The sequence below is a fragment of the Haliotis rubra genome, unplaced genomic scaffold (assembly GCF_003918875.1).
Source record: "Haliotis rubra isolate DU_JTF1 unplaced genomic scaffold, ASM391887v1 Scf486, whole genome shotgun sequence".
Lineage (NCBI taxonomy): Eukaryota > Metazoa > Mollusca > Gastropoda > Lepetellida > Haliotidae > Haliotis > Haliotis rubra.
Window position 1 is genome coordinate 659,565 of NW_025767175.1, and position 21,334 is coordinate 680,898.

Genomic DNA, 21,334 nt, shown 5'->3' on the forward strand with positions numbered 1-21,334 from the left:
GCTGAAGGTTCTTAATGCACCAACAGGACTGAAAGACTGTCACCAGAAAGAGAGCATAGTGTGCTCTTTAAAGCGTGTATTGATTGTAATTTTTACAATATCATCACATGATGCTCCCACATATCACAGTGATAATACACTGAGTGTTTTGTCAGGGAGACAAACGACAAAAATATCCTGATCAATTCTGCAGTTTTAATTTCATGTCAGCTATGACAGCTCTTAAGATTCATCATGTTACCTCATAAAACCATACTTTCAACATGAATATAAAACCAGTATTCCATACTGTTGATATGAACATATAACCAGTATTCCATACTGCCGATATAAATATAAAACCAGTACTCCATACTGTTGATATGAATACAAACCAGTACTCCATACTGTTGATATGAATATAAAACCAGTATTCCATACTGTCGACTGTTGATATGAATACAAAACCAGTATTCCATACTGTCGATATAAATATAAAACCAGTACTCCATACTGTCGATATAAATATAAAACCAGTACTCCATACTGTTGATATGAATACAAAGCCAGTATTCCATACTGTCAATGAATATGAAATGAGTATTCCATACTATCAATATAAATGAAAAGCTAATATTTAATACTGTGGATGTGGATGAAAAGCCAATATTCCATATTGTCAAAATGAACATAAAGTCAGTATTCCATACTGTCAACATGAAACATAAAACCAATATTCCATACTGTCAACATGAAATATAAAACCAATATTCCATACTGTCAACATGAAATATAAACCAATATTCCACACTATCAACATGAAATATAAAACCAATATTCAATACTGTCAACAAGAAATATAAAACCAATATTCCATACTGTCAACATGAAACCAGTATTAAATACTGGATGTGGATGAAAAGCCAGTATTCCATACTGTCAAGATGAATAAAAATGTATTTGTTGCCATATAAAAGGTTATTATCATGTACTTATTATGATAAAGTATATATAACATTAATACAATGCTTAAGACTAATAGACTTAAGCTTGTTAATATGCTAGTATAAACTCCTTAGAGTTTGTTAGCTAAAATACTTTAAGATATAACATAGTACTAAGCTTAAGATATGATTAAACTTAAGCTAATTATATAATAGCAAACTCTTTAGAGTTTGTTAGTTAATATACTTATATGATATAGATATAATGCTGAGCTTAAGATATGAATAAGCTTTAGCTACATATATAATAGCAAAAACTCTGTAGAGTTTGTTAGCTAATATATTTTTATAATATGAGTATAGTACTGTGCTTAAGCTATAATTAACTTAAGCTACATATATAATAGCCAAACTCTGTAGAGTTTGTTAGCTAATATATTTTTATAATATGAGTATAGTACTGTGCTTAAGCTATAATTAACTTAAGCTACATATATAATAGCCAAACTCTGTAGAGTTTGTTAGCTAATATATATTTATAATATTAGTATAGTACTGAGCTTAAGATATAATTAACTTAAGCTACATATATATAGCAAAACTCTGTAGGGGTTTTGTTAGCTAATATATTTTACAATATGAGTATAGTAGTGTGCTTAAGATATAATTAACTTAAGCTACATATATAATAGCAAAACTCCATTAGAGTTTGTTAGCTAATATATTTTACAATATGAGTATATAGTAGTGTGCTTAAGATATAATGAACTTAAGCTACATATATAATAGCAAAACTCCGTAGAGTTTGTTAGCTAATATATTTTACAATATGAGTATAGTATTGTGCTTAAGATATTATTAACTTAAGCTACATATATAATAGCCAAAAAACTCTGTAGAGTTTATTAGCTAATATGTTTATAGTGTAACCATAGTACTAAGCTTAAGATAAGATTAGACTTAAGCTAAAAGTATATAGCAAAATAAACTCCTTAGAGTTTATTAACTAATATACTTTTATGTTAAAACATAGTACTGAGCTTAAGTTATGATGAAACTTAAGCTATATATATATAATAACAAAACTCCGTCGAGGTTTTGTTAGCTATCTACCTATAATGTAAACATACTGCTTAAGATATGATGAAACTTAAGCTAATTGTATAATAGCGAAAACAACCCTTTAGAGTTTGTTAGCTATGATATAAACCTAGTATTGAGCTTATGAAGGAAAACTTAAGCTACATATATAATAGCAAGAACTCCGTAGAGTTTGTTAGCTAATACATGTTATAATGTAACCATAAAGCTTAAAATATGATGAAACTTAAGCGAAATATATAATAGCAAAACCCTCTTTTAGAGTTTTGATAGCTAATATACCTATATGATATAAACATAGTACTGCGCTTAAGATATGAATAAGCTTAAGTTACATATATAATAGCTAAAACTCTGTAGAGTTTGTTAGCTAATACATGTTATAATATAACCATATTGCTTAGAAATATGATGATACTTATAGCAAAAAACTCTTTAGAGTTTGTTAGCTAATCTACTTATATGATATAAACATAGTACTAAGCTTAAGATATGAATAAGCTTAAGCTACCTATATAATAGCAAAACTCCTTAGAGTTTGTTAGCCAATATATTTTAATAATATGAGTATAGTACTATGCTTAAGGTATAATTAGCTTAAGTTACCTATATAATAGTAAAACTCCGTAGAGTTTGTTAGCTTAATTAACTTAAGCTATGTATAAAATAGCCAAAACTCTGTAGAGTTTGTTAGCTAATGCATTTATCATGTAACCATAGTATTACTCTTAAGATATGAATAACTTAAGGTAAATATATATAATAACAAACTCTGTAGAGTTGTTAACTTATATATTGTATGATGTAATAATCATAGTACTGTGATGATAAAAGGAACTTAAGTAAATTATACATAGCATGAAGCTATTTAGTATTGTTATAAGATAAGTAAAAATCTGTTAGATTGACTTATCTTCTCCGAGAACTGTCAGCTGTTGTGCGAGGACCATGGGATCGAATTGGTGTATACCTGAGACGCCCTCGGTGGTGATATCTCTCAGATAATGGTTTGCAACCACCATATCGGATTTCCAGAAATAACCCTCCATTATTTCAATCACATTTGTGTAGAACAATTGTAGAAGTTAAGCTATAATATCATGAGTATTAAGCTCATGGAGGGTCGGAATAGGTCCATCCGCATATGCACGTAGTATGACAGTTCTGATCCAAATGGAGATATAGTACATGAGACTTCACTCTCGTAAGTTGATGATAGAGGAAATAATCTGTTGCATTTTTCCTCCTGTTTGGTTTGGTGGAGATAAATTTACAGTGCTCTTGCTGGCCAACTTGATAGAATCATCGTATCATGGGGTCCAAGTATGTCATCCAAGCGTGTTCATAAACCTCACTTGTGAGGTGTTGGAGCACTATATTCATATCCCCAGGTTGGTGAAATTTCCGTTTTATTCTCCAAACAGAAGTTTAGTAGGTTTACTAACCATCTAGTTGTGTTAGTCGCTTTGATGAAATTCAGCTGTAGTCTGAAACGCTGTGGATTTAGATCCACTTGTATCTTCGTCTAGGTAATTAGCTCGCGAAGTCCTTGACGATGTAGGTGCACAACCAGGTGTGTCTGTCCTCGTTGAACTTTATGTAAATCGCCTGACTGCCCGATCCTCGTCTTAACTTTGACAGGGGAGGTCTCTAACTTGAAGAAAGGCAGTCTAATCATGAATGTTCAGGTTAACTGGACTGTAATGAGGCTTGCTCGTTCACTGATATATAGTTGTCACTTGTGGCGTAAGTCTTGAACTGTGAATTGAGATCGACCTCTGTGTAGGTCGTTGTCCCTCGCGGTCCAATCAGAACAAGGCATTTTGATTCTGTATAATACCCAGCTGTGATGTCACCGGTGTGTAGCGGAAAAACCCACCTTGAATAAATTCTTGTCGCCGTTGATATTAGCATAAAGCGTCGGTCTTCACCGTAGCTTCCCGAAGTTATCCGAGTGACCACGGTGTTCGAGGGTTAATGGTAATCGCCTTGAAAACCTCCGGTGAAATATCTCGCTCTGTAATTTTATGCTGGGTAGGTTATTTTCCTGGTTGTCGTTGAAAGTAATTTCAGTTTTGAATATAATTCCGACTTCCTTATATATATAGGGTATAAACAACTTGCAAGTTGTGAGCTTGTAGACTGTATACATGAATGTATCGCCATAATTGTAGAATTAACGTTGAACTTGTTGTACATATTTCTTCTCAGAAACTTGACGATTAAGAGTTATACTGGCTGTAACAAGGCTGCTGTTCAATTTCGATATTGAATTGTCTGCAGATATGCGCGTAATGGTCGCGCGCATGTAGATAATGGTATGTCGTCGTCCGGGATTGTATATTAGCAATTTATACGAATAGTTGATTTCTGTGAAGATCTATGAAATGTCGTTGACTATTAATACAGCGACGTTCTGTGTTGTAAATAGCCTGAGCAATTATCTTAGCGTGGGCTTATAGGCGGCATCTGGCATACAGTTGATAATCAACTTATGCGGCGTCTTGAAACGGACTGACGAAAGTAGCTATATATGGCGAGTGGCTAGTATATGGAAACCTTGGAGGAGACTTCCTCGGTGAGCGCCCGGAGACTTCGCGAAGTTCTCGAAGTATCCCTTCTAGATCTTCTGGGTGAAGTAGACTTGGAGCCACTTAGCCTTCAGCGACCATCGCGAAGGTGTCGAGAATCAAAGCCCGATTAGTATATATATATATATATAAATATATATATGGCTTGCTTCGTGAACAGCCTCTGTGTTTAACAGGATGTGGGATCGTGTAGCTTTGCCTAAATAGGGCGCATGGATCATCTTATCATATTCAGAAGTCGGTATTTATGAAGTCTGGTGATAAGTGTCTAATTGATCGTTCTAGATCTATTTAGGCCAGCCGAACATACTTCGTCGCCTCGGATTCAACAGAACCAATATACGATTGTAGTTCTTATACTTGATATCGATGATCAACTTGTCTATGGGTTGATCTTCGAGGAGACTCTGTGAGGGGGGAACGTTGATAGTTTCGTGAAGCTCTTGTATAGTCCCTCGATGTCCTTCTAGATGATGATGATCTGGATTCAGGTGTCTCGCTTGGCCTTCGCCGAAGCTTCCTCTGCGTCCGGTCCGGGAACGACGATATGACCTTCAGCGAAGGCTTCCGTGATGTCTGATGGTCCGAGTCCACATCTAGGGATGAAACCGCGCATAAGGTGATGATCTATCCTGCCTTCGCGAAGTCCTTCGAAGGCTGTACATCTAGGTTCTTTCGCCGAAGGCTGTACATCTAGGTCCTTTCACGAAGGCCTTCCGCCGAAGAGCTGTACATCTAGGTCCTTCGCCAAGGTGGTCCGTGACTTCCTTCGCGAAGGTGACATCGATCCTGGCTGCTACGTTGGACGGGGGTGCCTCTGGGGTGCTGTCTCACGTTGGAGCCTTCGCGAAGCTTCGGACCCTGCTACCGCAGATATAGTGGTCCTCCATGATGTTCATAATTTGTCCATCATGTCTTCTGGGATGGTCTGCGGCAGGTCGTCGGGTGCTTTATGCGGTGTTAATGGAGGGGTCCACCGGAAAATCGTCCGACATCAGTGTAGAGGCATCAGGCTGCATGGTGATCTCTGCTGATGTCGTTGTAGCTGTCACCGGTCGTTTCTTGTGGCGTACGTCGGGGATGATGATCAGCTGATCATCGTAGAGGTCCAGGTCATCGGCTGGAACAATCTCGGTTGAGAAAGTCCTAGTAGACTTCGTTGATTTTCCCTCAGAGGTCGACGCTGCCCTGGGTGTGCGACGTCTGCGTTGAGTGTTGGTAATGATGGGACCCTCAGGACGATCATCGCATATCTGCGTTGGTACATCAGGCTGCATGCTGATCTGAGCCGACATCGGTCAATCTTTGATGTACTGGTAGAAAAACCCTCTAGTCTTCTGCTGCGACGATGGGATGTCTGGGGAAGCAGGATGCTTCTTGGAGATGGCGGACTACGTCCCACACCTCTCCACCACTCTAGCGGAACACCACACGGGAGGGGAGTCGGCCAACAGCAGTAGACTGGCGAGGGGTTCCGGTGTATCAGTCATACTAGAGTCTGCATACGCGACCTATCTGCTGTGCGTGCCAAACGCAAAGTAAATATTAATAAAAAGGTAGAATTGGATAAATTAGTACCGCAACTGCAATGTGAATATAATAAACATGGCGCCGTACATCATATTAAAGGCGGATCAGCAGCAGCATAAAAAACGTAATCTGCAATAGTACAGAATTTTCATCAACGTAATCCACTGAAACAAACACGGCGTCCCGTGAATAAACTGTAGAAAAACGACTAAATATCAATATATAATCGTTGAAGGATACTAGCTAAACCTCTATAGATGTCTATACGAGGTAACTAACTAAATATATTTCAAAGGATATAGTGTGTCGGGAGACACAGGCGCTCTCACGTCCAGCTCACTGGGCGAAGAAGGAGAGAGTGAGGCACATGGGTAGAGGTGGCGCCCTCGTTCCCGCGCTTGTGAAAAGGAGGTAACTCGTGGTGAATACTAATTAGTGATTTTAAATTGAAGGGAGCTTCAATTAGGGAGATACAAGTGTTCCACTATGTTCGCAAGAAGAAGAAGACAAGCAAAAAGAGCATGAGTCAGGATAAGGAAAAATAAACAGTATTCCATACTGTGGACATGATGGATGTAAATGCTTACTTAAGAATATTTGTTCCATGGGTTTCAATGTATCAAGTGGATAACAATGTCAAATCTGCCTAATCATTATATTTCTAATAATATTGCTATAAACACAGAGTTACATCTCTAAGAAGTGAAGGGTTGTTGTCACATGCTGCTAACACTTCAAGCAAAGACAACACACACCGGCTTCATAGACTGAACCTTTTGGAGGAGTTAACCCTTGTCCTAACACTATTTAATGAGCAAGTGAGTGAATGAATGAGTGAGTGAGTGAACGAGTGAATGAGTGAGTGAGTGAATGAGCGAGTGAATGAGTGAGTGAGTATGGTTTCACACCATTTTTAGCAATATTCTAGCAATATCAACGGAGAACACTAGGAATGGGCTTCACACATTGTACCCATGTGGGGAATCAAACCCGGGTCTTTGGTGTGATGGGCGGACACTCTAACCATTAAGCTACACCCCTCCCTTCCCCCCTTCCCTACCAATCAGTATGTAACATACATACACCTTTCTAAAAACCATTCAGTACAATAAACAATCTTGACAATAGCAGCATGAAGACTTTATGTCAATCAATATTCACAAACGACAGATACATTTTCCACTTTACGATTATCTCTGATAATGAATACATCAGCCTGAAAGATAAGTGGCCTCATGACATCATGTCACAACAGGATATCCACATTTTATCTTATCTACGAATGTCTACCAACCTGGTGGCGACTAAATCAACCCACAATGGCTACTTCAATGTTTTATCTTGACTTCAGACACTGTCAATAAAGTCATTGTGAGTCCCTATATAATACATCCTCAATGTCAGAATATTGTAGAAATGAAACGATCTCTGTTTGCTCAAAAGATTTACTCCTGATTTCCTCTTTCAATTTCAGGTCATCTGTAGAGGACATAAAACAATGTCCCTTTCAATTTCTGACAATTAATTTGAAAAGTTGTAATTTCACCTTGACCCTTCATGTCATCTATCATGTCTAGAGTAGTTCAATTTATTACTTGAATTTTGAATAGTTTCATTGTATCATCAACATGATGAAAAAGAAAATGCTCTAAGTCATGCCTGCACTTTTTCAGCCATATTGTGACCAGACCATATTTAAAAAAAATATACTATTCATCTTATAAGAGTGAGTGAGTGTGGTGTTATGCAGCTTTTACTAACTTTTAGCAATATTCCAGCAATATCACAGCTGGGGACACACTCATCTAATAACAGGGATTATCAGTCATTATGTTTAAATAAACACAGTGTTCACGAATAGTGTCTGACCCTCTGACAAATCCGTCAGATTCGCCAACGGTCCGATAGAAGTCTACAACCCACCGGCCCCAGTGTCTGACTGTATGTTTCACAATGACTTTGAATGAAGTTGTTATATGTGGCATGTAACACTTGTTTCCTGTTTATAAATCTTATTTGTTAATAATTTCAATGCCAATTATAAGAAGTGATAAATCTGAAGTGTGTGTTTAATTTTATTCTATGGGTCCTTTGAATTTTCAAAGGGTCAGACAGACAACTGAAACTTACAGGACCCAATGTCCTGTTACTTTGAAACACCATTCGTGAACACTGTAAACACTTGGCATATAATGAGAACCATATTTGTGTATCAGGTAGATGTATAAATACACCTAACAAAAAGAGAAGTAGTCTACATTTTGATATAATCTGTCAACAAAGGACCCCATAATAACCAATAACGTAACATAGACATACATTCAGTGTCAGAAAATAATCAAAGATGTTCCCATGATCAAACTTAAAATTCAGCCCACACCTGCTGCCTTATATCTCCTATAAATGTTAGTACTGTAATGTGAGCAGTATGGCTATCACTTCAAGGTGTTATGGTGGGAATCAGCCATGTTTACTGTAGATGCCAGCCTACAAACAATACCACTTCACAGTACTTACAGAGTGGTCTTCCTTGACATACACTGAGTGAGTTATCCCAGGATCCTTCTGTCTCCACATTCTGTATGTAAATCCTCTTTCACGATGTGTTCAGACGTACCATGACCAATGCCCCATGTTGTAACGTTTCATATCCCATTGCTGGCCATGTTATATCACCATGAGGTTTCAGTGGTCACCTGACGTGGTTGTCTCCATACAACAAACTCCACACAACCCTTACAACACAGTATGCCAGGGCTTGTTATCTTTTCCAAATCTCAAGTGCAAATCCAGTGTTGACGTAATCATACTTTCAAAACTGGACACATCACAACACGAGACAGCTCCTCACACCAGCGGGCACATATTCCACCTCCACAACACAAGAGTCACTGTTACAGCCAGAGCTATAAATGCATTGGGTACATTTCGTATCACACATGAGGTTTAAGGACCTGTGAACACAGGCCGATCTGTACTTGCACCTAGCCCTAATGTCTTGTCCACCACATACAAGCTTGGTATTTTTAGCCCCACCTAGTTGTAGCCAATGAGGTCAAAGGAGAGAGTAGTGTGCCTGCCGGGCTGTTGTATATAATATTGATACCGCAGTCAATCAAAGTCCCTGGCTGTGAACCGGACACAAGCTGTTCTCTGAAGATTAGTGAACCTGAGTACAGGCAGGCATGTGGCCCTACCACTACATCAATCATATGTAAGTAAACACATACATCTCAGTATCTTCCTGACTGACGTACTACAGCAATTACCATCAACACCTCTGTGAAAGAGAGGATTTCTTACAAAACATTAGGGTGTATCATGAATGTCCCTCATTTGAGTTTCATACCACCAGGCCCTGCACAAGCCTCACTGTTGTATGCAAGGCATATAAAAGACATGTCATACAGGGAAGAAATTACCACCAGCTCGCTATCCAAAAAAGCTTCCCACATGCATTAAGGTATCCTAAGGGCCAATAGAATTTTAAACAATTTCTGGGTGTGTTCTGTGCTATCACTCTTTGGACAAGCTATCGCAACTGCTACTATTTAGTTTTTTTAGGCTTTAAAGATTTTCAAAGGATACGTTATGCAGGAGAGAAATTAGCACCAGCCTGCTATTCTAAGCAAGTTTCCATAATGTTCATTGGATGCAATGAGCTAGCAGAATTTGGAACATGGGTGTGTTCTTGTATGTTATCACTATCTGGACCAGTTAATAAAGAAAAGACATGTAATACAGGAATAGAAATCTGCACAGGGATTTACCTTGATTGACAGTTTGCAGCAAATCCAATCAAATTTACAAAATTTAAATTGAAAATTCTTCAGTTCTTGTTAAATTACAGAACCATGGTGACTAATCCTATGCCTTAGTAGAGATGACCTGAATTTTACTGATAGCAGGACCAGTAAGTAGGGAAGCCTAAATACTTAGTTTTGTATTGCTGCATTGAATGCAATCTCAAAATAGAAATTAATGGAAACACATATAAGAAAATGTGAATTTTTAAAAATCCCAATATTGAACAAAATAACAATTCTTCCCCAAAACTTGCTTGGCAGGCGTACTTAGTGCAGATAAATCAGCGTTTCACATAAACTACTAAAGCAAACTGAGCTGTGACCAAACTGGATCCAACCACCCACATCACCCAGATCTAACCACCCACATCACCCAGTCCAACCACCTAGATCCATCCAGCTGCATTACCTAGATCCAACCAGCCGCATCACCTAGATCCTATCGCCTCGATCCAACCAGCTACATCACCTTGATCCAACCACCCACATCACCTAGATCCAACCATCCACATCACCTAGATACAACCATCCACATCACCTAGATCCAACCAACCAACCACATCACCTAGATCCAACCAACCACCACATCACCTAGATCCAACCAACCATCCACATCACCATCACCTAGATCCATCCACCTACATCACCTAGACCATCATACCCATCACCTAGATCCATCACCTAGATCCAAATCCACATACATCCACCTACATCACCTAGATCCAACCATCCAACCATCCACATCACCTAGATCCAACCATCCATACCAGTTAGATCAACCAACCATCAACATCACCTAGATCCAGATCCATCAACCACCCCCATCACCTAGATCCAACCAACCATCCACAACCTAACCATCCACATCACCTAGATACAACCAGCCATCAACATCACCTAGATGCAACCAACCACCCACATCACCTAGATCCAAACATCCACATCACCTAGATCCAACCAACCACCCACATCACCTAGATCCAACCAACCACCTACATCACCTAGATCCAACCAACCATCCACATCACCTAGATACAACCATCCACATACATCACCTAGATCAACCAACCATCCACATCACCTAGATCCGACCAACCACCCACATCACCTAGATCCAACCAACCATCCACATCACCTAGATCCAACCAACCATCAACATCACCTAGATGCAACCAACCACCTACATCACCTAGATCCGAACATCCACATCACCTAGATCCAACCAACCACCTACATCACCTATGTCCAACCAACCATCCACATCACCTAGATCCAACCATCCACATCACCTTGATCCTACCACCCACATCACCTAGATCCTACCATCCACATCATCTAGATCCAACCAACCATCCACATCACCTAGATCCTACCACCCACATCACCTAGATCCTACCATCCACATCATCTAGATCCAACCAACCAACCACATCACCTAGATCCAAACATCCACATCACCACTTAAACACGAGAAGTACCTCACCATACTGAACACCCAAAGACTGCAACACATTGTTAAAAATACATTCACTAGGAAAAAAACAAACCAAATTAAAAAATACTATAAGCATCAAAGGTAAGAGGCCTGGATGCCGTTGTACAGAGCGAGTTTAGGGCTAAGGTGACGGTTACTCATATAACTTAACATCGACTTATGCAAGTCTTACCGCTAAGGTTATTTTGTACAACGGCGACCAGACCAACAAGATCTGCCATGGTCGTCGCTATGTGTTGAAGTCCATAAGCCAGTGCACAAGTAGAACATTTAGCCTTAATGGTCTAGTCTAACTGGACAGAAATAGACAGGGTTTTGCCACAGGAATGTGAGAAGGGAGTCTTTATATTTATTTGACCAACACAAGTGTTTGGCCAGTCAATGGTATGGATCTTGCATCATGTAAACAATCAGAACAAAAATATCACTTCAACACTACATGTCTACACAGGCAAAAACTGCAAAATCAGCATGTCAGACATTAAGAAGACCTCTTTATTAGCTTCCTGAACATAAACACTAAGCTCTTTGTTGCTGTTATATTTTTAAAATGTATATATATCTCAAAACAAAAACTCTCAAAATGAACTCATGAGTTCTATGAGTGAGTGAGTATGGTTTTACGCCGCTTTTAGCAATACTCCAGCAATATCATGACAGACAAGGCACGATTTAGGAGATGTTAACCACTTGCACCAGGTGCAACCTAAGATAAAAACCTAGTTGCACCAGTCAAATTTCAGTTGCACTGTTTTTAATGCAATATGTAATATCAGAAATATGCTATTGAATTATGTAGATGTTTTATTCAGAAGTTTACCCACTCAAAAATTGACTTGCACCTGGTGCAAGTTACACAAATAACTAGGTTGCACTTTGTAATATTGGGTTGCACCAGTGCAAGTAACAAAGCAATAAATCGAGCCCTGACAGGTGACACCAGAAATGGGCTTCACAGTGTACCCATATGGGGAATTGAACCCGGTGCTTCGGCATGACAAGTAAACGCTTTGACCACTAGACTACCCCACCGCCCCTCAAAATACTTCAAAGTAACCCAAAATTTTGCTGAAAAGGTCAGAACAGGTAAAGTTAGCCATCACACATGAAAACGAAGTAAAACAAAAATCAGCTGGTATATCTTGACTGAATATATCACTGCTCTTGGGCTCAACCACTGGCCACTGCAACAAACCCTCATAAACACGATCAAGTCAGAAATTACTTTGGCCATTAACCTTTATTTTTCATGGACACATCACTTTTTGCAACAAACTATTGCAGGAATGTATTCATTGTTCTTTTTATGCAACACTGGTGCGAACATAAATATTTACGAATATTTAAATGAAAGAAATATGTTTGCATTCCCTCAAAATTTTCTATTCTATTCTTTTCCTGAAGCCATGAGGCCTGTCTCAAACAAAGGTTACTTGCATAAATAACAAAAACATATACTTCATAATTCATGTTGTGATAGCGGCCCAGCATGTCAATATTGGATGTCTGAAGTGAGCCTCCCTCCACAAAACATGCTAAAGTGATGACATAGGCATCTATTCAGAAACAGCAGTATAATGTTAGTCGTGTCAAGAGCAGATTTCGTGTTTGCAAGTCAAACGTGAGCTGGGGGGCAGAACAGAGGATCTGAACAAAATACAATCAATTGCCAGCGTTTTTTTTTAGTCAATAAACGCAGCAAATGACTCACAGGGCTGTCCCCATGAAATTGACATTACCATTCTGGCTGTAAAACAGCATGTTTAGAAGCGATAAATATAAATTTTGTACCTGGAGTTTGTCTCAATTACAGTGAGCAGGGGAACATTGCTTATCCATTGTCAAATATTAATGTCCATGTTTCAGCCCTTTGTTCTGTAAATGTACCTTAAGTTGCTACCTTATACCATACACAAAAATAAAAATAGAAATATAAAAAATAACAACACTGCTTTCACTATCTGCGGCCATGAGGTAATTTAGAATTCACTTCCGGAGTAAAAAATATGAATTTATTGGAGCAACGACCTTAACTAAGTAAAAATACATGATATGAGGAGAGTAACCCTGAAAAGAAACATACAATGTGTGGTAGTAATTTTCAACCTAAGTCTTGATAAGAATCTCTAAGTGTGTAAAGTTTCATTTCTGTTACTTGGGTAGTTTCTGAGAGAACTTGTCCCTACTGCCAGCTGATTGCAGGCTCTAACCACTAAGTAAAACATTAAACCATAAAAATTATTTTTATCAGAAATACCATAACATCATACCATACCCTCAGGTTAAATGTGTCTAATACATAGGCAAAGTTTCATACTAAGATTGTATACAACTTATGAGTTATGCTCTGGAAACAATATGTGGCATGTCTAAGCAGGGTATGAAACTGGGCTGGTTAGATGTAAAACTTGCCAGCCTTACCAAAACTTACCTGCCCACAAAAAATACTAAGTTACTTACTATAATTAATATTAAAACTTGTAAAATATTTAAAAAACTAATACTAACAGCATATACATGTCTAAATTTTAACCCGACCGTCGGGCAGGTGAATTTGAGAATATGGTAGTCCATGTTGAAAATAACCCGTCAGGGAAGTCTGGCAGGCAGGTATTTCGAATGCTGGTGTAAGTCAAGTGTGTTGCCAAGAAATGTTTCATGATAAAACACTCAATGACCCTAGTTATGCCCCCCCAAAATGATTGTGACATCAATTATTCTCCAACACTTCATATCCAGGTTTATCATTCTAACTCCCTCAGTTTATAAAATATGGGAACAATGATATTGTTCCAACAATTCTTTCAATAGCAACACCAAGTTTAGTCTGACAGACTCTGAAACAAATAAATCCAAGAAAGGCCATGCAAGTCTAGAATATGTGGCAAGTCTAGAGAACCACAGTTTGAAAATGAAGAAAGTCTGGGCTCTGTTTCATTATATTCTATCATTCTTAATAATGAAATGGTTTTTTTCCCCAGTAAGATATGTTCATTTCAGAGACTAGATGTTAGTCTACGCCAACATGTATAGATGTTGGTTGGTATGGGACAACATAACCAGATGCTGTTGTAGTGGGATGAGTCGAACTTTCCATTGTGGATATTTCCCAAATACCACTGTACAGCAGGGCTCCAGATGAGGGCCGTATCGGCGTATGTACGGATAAAACATATGCACGATACGGTAGGAAATATTTTAGAAAACGTAGCAGATACGCATCACAGCAATGGTGTACGGTCTTAGAATCATTTACAGGCTTATTTATCTGAAAAAAGTATTGTTCTGTTTACACAAGAGTAGCAATATTGTGGTGCATATATGAAACAGAAACACAAGATTACTGATAGTCCATTAATTTCCATTCAGTACTCTAAATGTACACTTAAGGTTTTCCAGTACTCCTATATTGAACAAACAAGGAGTACGTACTCCTGGTGTTGAAAAATTATCTGGAGCCCTGTGTACAGTATATCCCGAACCAGATACAGTTAAAATGGAGATCTGAAGTGCATCTGTACCCGACACATATCTGTGCATTCAGTTGTGTCCTTGTGTGTCACATACCACAGAAAACCTTCCTGCCTAGCACAACCATCTTGCATCACAGATAATCTTAATAACTATTTGCTTCAGTTCACTTTAAAAACATGCCGAGCATAGCTAGTGGGAACAGTTTTCCCCTTTCAGGTTGACACAATAATTTCTTATAAAGTATTCATATTTATGTGGCACAGATTATGTAAGGAAGAGTCTATAAATATTTGTGAAGAATCCACATTGGACTGGTTAATATTCTCAAACATTAGAATGACTACCATCATAAAATTCTTTCCTACTTGCTTATTGCATACAGGAATGTCCCATAAAAATAACGTAATTCTGCAAACATTCTAATGCATTGTCCATGTCCTGTCATAAGCAAAAATATTCCAAAGAAATTCATGACCACTCATACACACAAAACATGACAAACAAAGGTTATCATGACCAGCAAAATTCAGCAATTATTCCATGGCATGTTTCACGTCTGGCATTTTGAGTCAATTCTTTCTCTCATCACGATCGTGCCCATCACCACATGGACAAAATATATTTGCATAAATCACAATTATATTCATATTCATCTTATTGATACCATGATCAGCATTAACACCATGTGTTCACAGCATCATATATATGTTGGAATTCAAATATATTTGCTCTGTCGGCTCAACATATGAAAAAAAAATTGTCATTAAAACAAAAGTGTTCTTTTTAAAATATATATAATATAAAACATTCTTACCAGATTCATAATGGCAAATATCCAACGTTTCTCTCAAACAAATCATGACAACACCAGTTAAAACAGCTGACAATTGTTGATAATGTGTTTTCTGAACGCCAGAAGACGAGGTTGATTGTATTCATTTTCCAGTCCAATTTCCATGTCTTTATTTACATCAGATGAGCAGACTGCAGTGACATAACACAGGTGACCTGGCCCTGCTGGCTTAACCCAGTATTGACCACTCACAGCCCTCCTTACAAACAAGCCATGCTATGTCAGCCACTCAGAATTGGGCTTGCAAGCATGGCAGGAATGTTTACCCTCCCCACTTGCTGGGAGCCTTGCAACTCAAAGACGATAAACACCCGGCCCGATTCTCCCTGATCGCAATAGTCTACACACATACTGTAAATAAGGCACAGGAGATTAAATTAGGGGGCCCCGTCTGAGAGTCATTTACACCTGTTCAGGTGATATGCTCGACACCGCAGCGCAGTTGATGCTCAGTGAAGCATACCGACTATACAAATGCAGCAATCGCGTCAACAATGTCGGGAGAATGCGGATAACACAGTGGAATAGTGTCCAGCTATTTTGGCCTGACAAAGTACCCTCACTTCTGGAATCTACACCATACAATGAAGATATTGTCGGAGAACCCACGAACTCCTCATTCAGTTAACAAAGCAAACACTTGTAATTTCTCCTCACAGACGACATCAACAGGTAGTTTGCTTCGTGTGCAAAGATGATGCAAAGATGAGAGGAGCTTGTTATGGAAATTGTGTTAGCATGAATAACATCTGTTGCATAACTTCCCTCGTCTTTTAAACGGATATAAAACATTACTGTAGCGCACCTGGATTTGTTTCTTGTCTTGGCATAAAATGTCAAAAACAACAGATTCTTAACAAGTTGGTGTCAATATTGACATATACAGTTTCAACATAAACATAAACACTAAAGAATAATAAACAAATTGTAAACAAATCTTTGATTAAGTTTGGGCCTTTATTCTTCAATCATGTCGATGAAAATAATCTTTAATTAAAATTGCTCTTAAAATATTTTAACACTTTGACAAAAGAACAAAACCTTTGAATTTTGATGCCCATTATAAAACTTCAGCTACAGTTGTTTGTTACTAACTATATGGGGGCAAAGACAAGACAAGACAATCCAGTGATTGACATCAAAAGCACAGAACTATGCAATTGGGATACAATGACATATGTCAAACGACTCAGCGAGCCTGCCCACCCAATCCCATTTGTGCCCCCGTACGACAAACATCGGATGCTGAAGACCAATTATAAACCTCCAGTGACGTCACTCGTCTCGCCAGGTTCTCCTTTCACCGAGTACACCTCTACAGACAGTTTCGCGAGCATTAGGAATAGCCCTTGACTTTGAATTATTTTACTTGTACAAGTTTTGAATTCGATTCTAACATATCACATTATTGAAAACTTCCAATATATTGTGTCGATGCCTGGCTTACTAGCTTGGCAGTTTTATCCACTAGGCTAGGAAGGATTGCTGTGAAGTAAGTCAGTATGAACCATGTGTTCCTCATAAGAGGTAGTGCGAGAAGCGCACGTGCAGGACACGAGTAGTGAGTGCAGTACACGTGCATTGCGCATGCAAGGCAAGGTATCAGCTGTCAGTTGCATGCCAGTTGATTTCAACAGTAAATACCAAACTCCGAGGTTTTGTTTGAAAAATTAAGCCCTTGGCTTCAGGAAATTGGGGAGGGCGGATAACGTCACATCTTACCTGGTTTTCCCACAATTGTGACAAGGATGCATGTCAAGTTAAAAATATTTCATCAACGATATTCAGCATAGTGTGCACCTCAAACTAGGTCAACAGCCTTTGAGAAAACAACATCTATAGAAATGTTTCTTTCAGTTTGTGCTGGACTAAACAATGTACCTATGCTACACATGCTGCTTCATATAGATCCTTGCAGTCACCAGATTGACCATCTTACCTAAATTGTAACCATGTGATCAAAACCCAATTTTGTTAACAAAATGGGTATTGCTTTACAGATGCACTTTGCAATTTTTGCTGCTATTTGACGTAAATAGCTTGTTTTCAGTCGATCAGTATTACCACACAATATTAGTCATGAAGAGTAAGTGAGTGAGTTTAGTTTTACGCCGCACTCAGCAATATTCCAGCTATATGGCGGTGGTCTGTAAATAATCAAGTCTGGACCAGACAATCCAGTGATCAACAACATGAGCATTGATCTGCGCAATTGGGAACCGATGACATGTGTCAACCAAGTCTGCTGACCACCTAATCCTGTTAGTCGCCTCTTACAACAAGCATGGGTTACTGAAGATCAATATTCTAACCCTGACCTTCACGGGTCATCCATGAAGATCCAGGTTAGAAATTATATATAATAGACTTGGGTCTTCGGTAACCTTTTTTCAGTTGTGAAAGAGAAATATTACATTTTCAAGCAGGTTCATTTGGTATATGAAAAAATTATTTATCAGTATATATCCAACAGCTGCTTAATTTATCTACTGGACAGGTGGCCAAGCTTAAATTAATTATGCTAGTTGGTTGGTTGGTTTGTTGTTTAACGCCACACTCAGCAATATTCCAGCTATATGGTGGTAGTCTGTAAATAATCGAGTCTGGACCAGACAATCCAGTGATCAACATCATGAGCAACGATCTACGCAATTGGGAACCGATGACATGTGTCAACCAAGTCAGCGAGCCTGACCACCCGATCCCGTTAGTCGCCTCTTAGGCCAAAAAAAAATAAATGTTGTGGTTCCGATTTCCTACATTTCAGAACTAGGGTAGGTAGGTAGGTAGGTTTTTGGGTTTTTGCAAAATATTTTTACATTGACATGATTACTCATGTGTCAGAAAATAAATTTCATTTATTATGTGGTGAGTGGCTCGGTGGGAATATCTAGGGTCGGTCGGGAAATCGGAACCACAAGCTTTTTTTTTTTAGGCCTTATGACTGACACAGACTCATAATGTTGCATGCTGTCAAAAGACAGTACGCTGCAAAGTTAAACAACTTTCTCACTGCCATTACAGAGTACAAAGTCCATGGGTTGAAACAATCCAACACCATGTCATGTAGTGTGTGTGTTCACATGCTGAAGGGGATCAATACAGAATCGACTATTGGTGACATTCTGCGTCAGTCGGCATTCCAGGTGGGACACTTCAATGCAGCTGTCACAACAATGTTCAATTCTCACTCATGTACACTACTGCTTTAAATTACAGGTTTTACCTCCACTCACAAACATGGGGGTAGTTTTAGGGGTCCTTGCAATCAGTGGGAGGGTCCTGTGGAAGGAACTGTACGTTTTGATAATTCTTTAGAGCCTGGACTGACTGACTGACTGAGTATGGTTTTACGCCGTTTTTAGCATAATCCAGCAATATCACGGCGGGGGACACCAGAAATGGGCTCCACAAATTGTACCCATGTGGGGAATCGAACCCGGGCCGTCGGTGTGACGAGCGAACGCTTTAACCACTAGGCTACCCCACCGCCCTTTAGAGTCTGTAATGAATCATTGATCATATGGCCTGCTGGATGAAATGATGCATGTAACTGCTCTGAAAGAAACAACCAAACACTTAGCAAAGTCATCGATGTGTTGTGGGTACAGTGAATATTGCATGTCCCTTTGCAGGCCAACCAAAGAAAACCTTCCCACTGTGCAGAAAAACGCAGAAAAGCCCACATTAATCGTGGAAGTAGCAACATGAACATAATACCTCGCTACTGAAACAGTAAAAACCACAACGAAAAACTATGAAACTGCAACATTTATATATCAGCGAACTTTGACCTCTACTGAGCATGCGCATTACGCTCCGGGCTTCTTTCCAATTTCCGAGCAACCGTGAATCGCCTCGCGTAGAAGAAGTATTAAATATGTCGAAATAATTGCTGTCAATCGTTTCATACGAATTGAAGGTAAACTAAAAAAGTGTGCACACAAGTATCATGATGATAAATGCCAAATAACACAACAGAAATACTTAAAAAGGAATGTAACTTTTGTCCAAGGTGGAAAATGTCAACATGCGGTAGAGATTTCCTCTTCCATGTGCGCATGCGCAAAATCGAAGTTGCAGGCTCCTGGTTTTATGATGCAGTGTTAGCGATTGAAAGTTGCCGTTTTTACTGTTTCACTAGCGAGGTATTATGTTTATGTTGCTATTTCCAAGATTAATGTGGGCTTTTCTGTGTTTTTCTGCACAGTGGGAAAGTTTTCTTTGGTAGGCCTGCTTTGGATGCAGGGAATTTATTTTTGCATCCATTCTCTAAATTTGTGCGAACTGGACGCACATTTGCGTGTCGCATAAAACCCTGTTACTATGATACTGTATGCTTCAAGCAGCACAGAAAATGATCATGTGTATATTCACATCTTGTCTGTGACTTAAACAACTTGTTTGAACCCTGTCTCGTAAAGCATATTTCAGTGAAGCAATTTCAGCAAATAGAAGTTCAATCGCTAATGCTGAGATCTACTGAAATTGATGTAAAGTCACAAGAGAGATCTTTTTTAAAATACATAAATAATACATTATATGTGGAATGCTCAAAGGAAGGGGTAGGTCATGAAAAAATGTTCTATTCATTTTCAGGGAGGGAGAGGGGGAGGACGGATTGAATGAGTTTAGTTTTACGCTGCACTCAGCAATATTCCAGCTATATGGCAGCGGTCGGTAAATAATCGAGTCTAGACAAGACAATCCAGTGATCAACAGCATGCCATTATCAGTATTGATCTACTCAACTGGGATATGATCACGTGTCAACCAAGTCAGTGAACCTGACCATCCAATCCTGTAGCAATGTTTAAGTCATTGCTTTTGAACAGTATTCAAATTATAGTACAGTGTCAACATAATGCAATGTGAAAATATATTTTTGTCTGCATCCTTCTATACATGTGTGTTTCTAGACGCACATTTCTGTTTTTTTGTAAAACCCTGTGTATGACATAAGCTAGTCTGTCATACAGCCTCTGAAGCAAACATATCCAAGAAAGCCAACGCAAGTCTAGAAAATGTGTCTAGAAAAGTCTAGATTTCCACAGCTTCAGGGTCTCAGGGCTCCTTTTCATTATATTTTTTGTTGTTTACCATGAACTTTTTCCCCAGTAATATGTTCATTTTAGAGACTAGTTGTTAGTCTAGACGTAAGCCAACTTGGATCATTTCTACACTACTAAATTATTCTTTCACATGAAAAAAATGCAAATACATGAAATATGAGTGAGTAAACAGCAACCCATTGTAAGGCTACTGAACAAGGTCAGAGTGCAAGGGCGATGACACATGTTTCTACAAATCAAAGGTTCCTTCCCTTTCAGTCTGGATCTGGTTATGGCTTTGCACCTCGTAACCCAGGCTGTACAACCTTTTTACACAGCCACTCTCAATCAGTCTATGTGTGGAATAAAAGAAAGATCATCAACATCAACTCATCCAAACTGATTGTCCAACATCCAGATACAGAAACATTCTTTCAACAATAGCATCCATTAGATCATAATGAGGCCCCAGCCTGCCTTGGGAAATATCAATCCGGACTTGTTCTATCA

General features: G+C 38.7%; 1 protein-coding gene across 3 annotated transcripts in view; it reads right to left on the reverse strand.

Annotated features, from left to right (window-relative positions):
- LOC124291212 (serine/threonine-protein kinase 26-like) overlaps positions 1 to 21,334 on the reverse strand; it is an 84,873-nt gene that overhangs the window by 46,412 nt on the left and 17,127 nt on the right. The window contains exon 1 of one of the 3 annotated variants that reach the window (XM_046728150.1): positions 15,735 to 16,054. The exons of 1 other annotated variant lie outside the window; for it this stretch is intronic. In XM_046728150.1, coding sequence (XP_046584106.1) covers positions 15,735 to 15,743 — 9 coding nt within the window. In that variant the 5' untranslated portion in view covers positions 15,744 to 16,054. Of the gene's footprint in view, positions 1 to 8,662; positions 9,115 to 15,734; positions 16,055 to 21,334 lie in introns of those variants that run through there. One more of the 3 variants, XM_046728148.1, reaches the window with a different exon arrangement.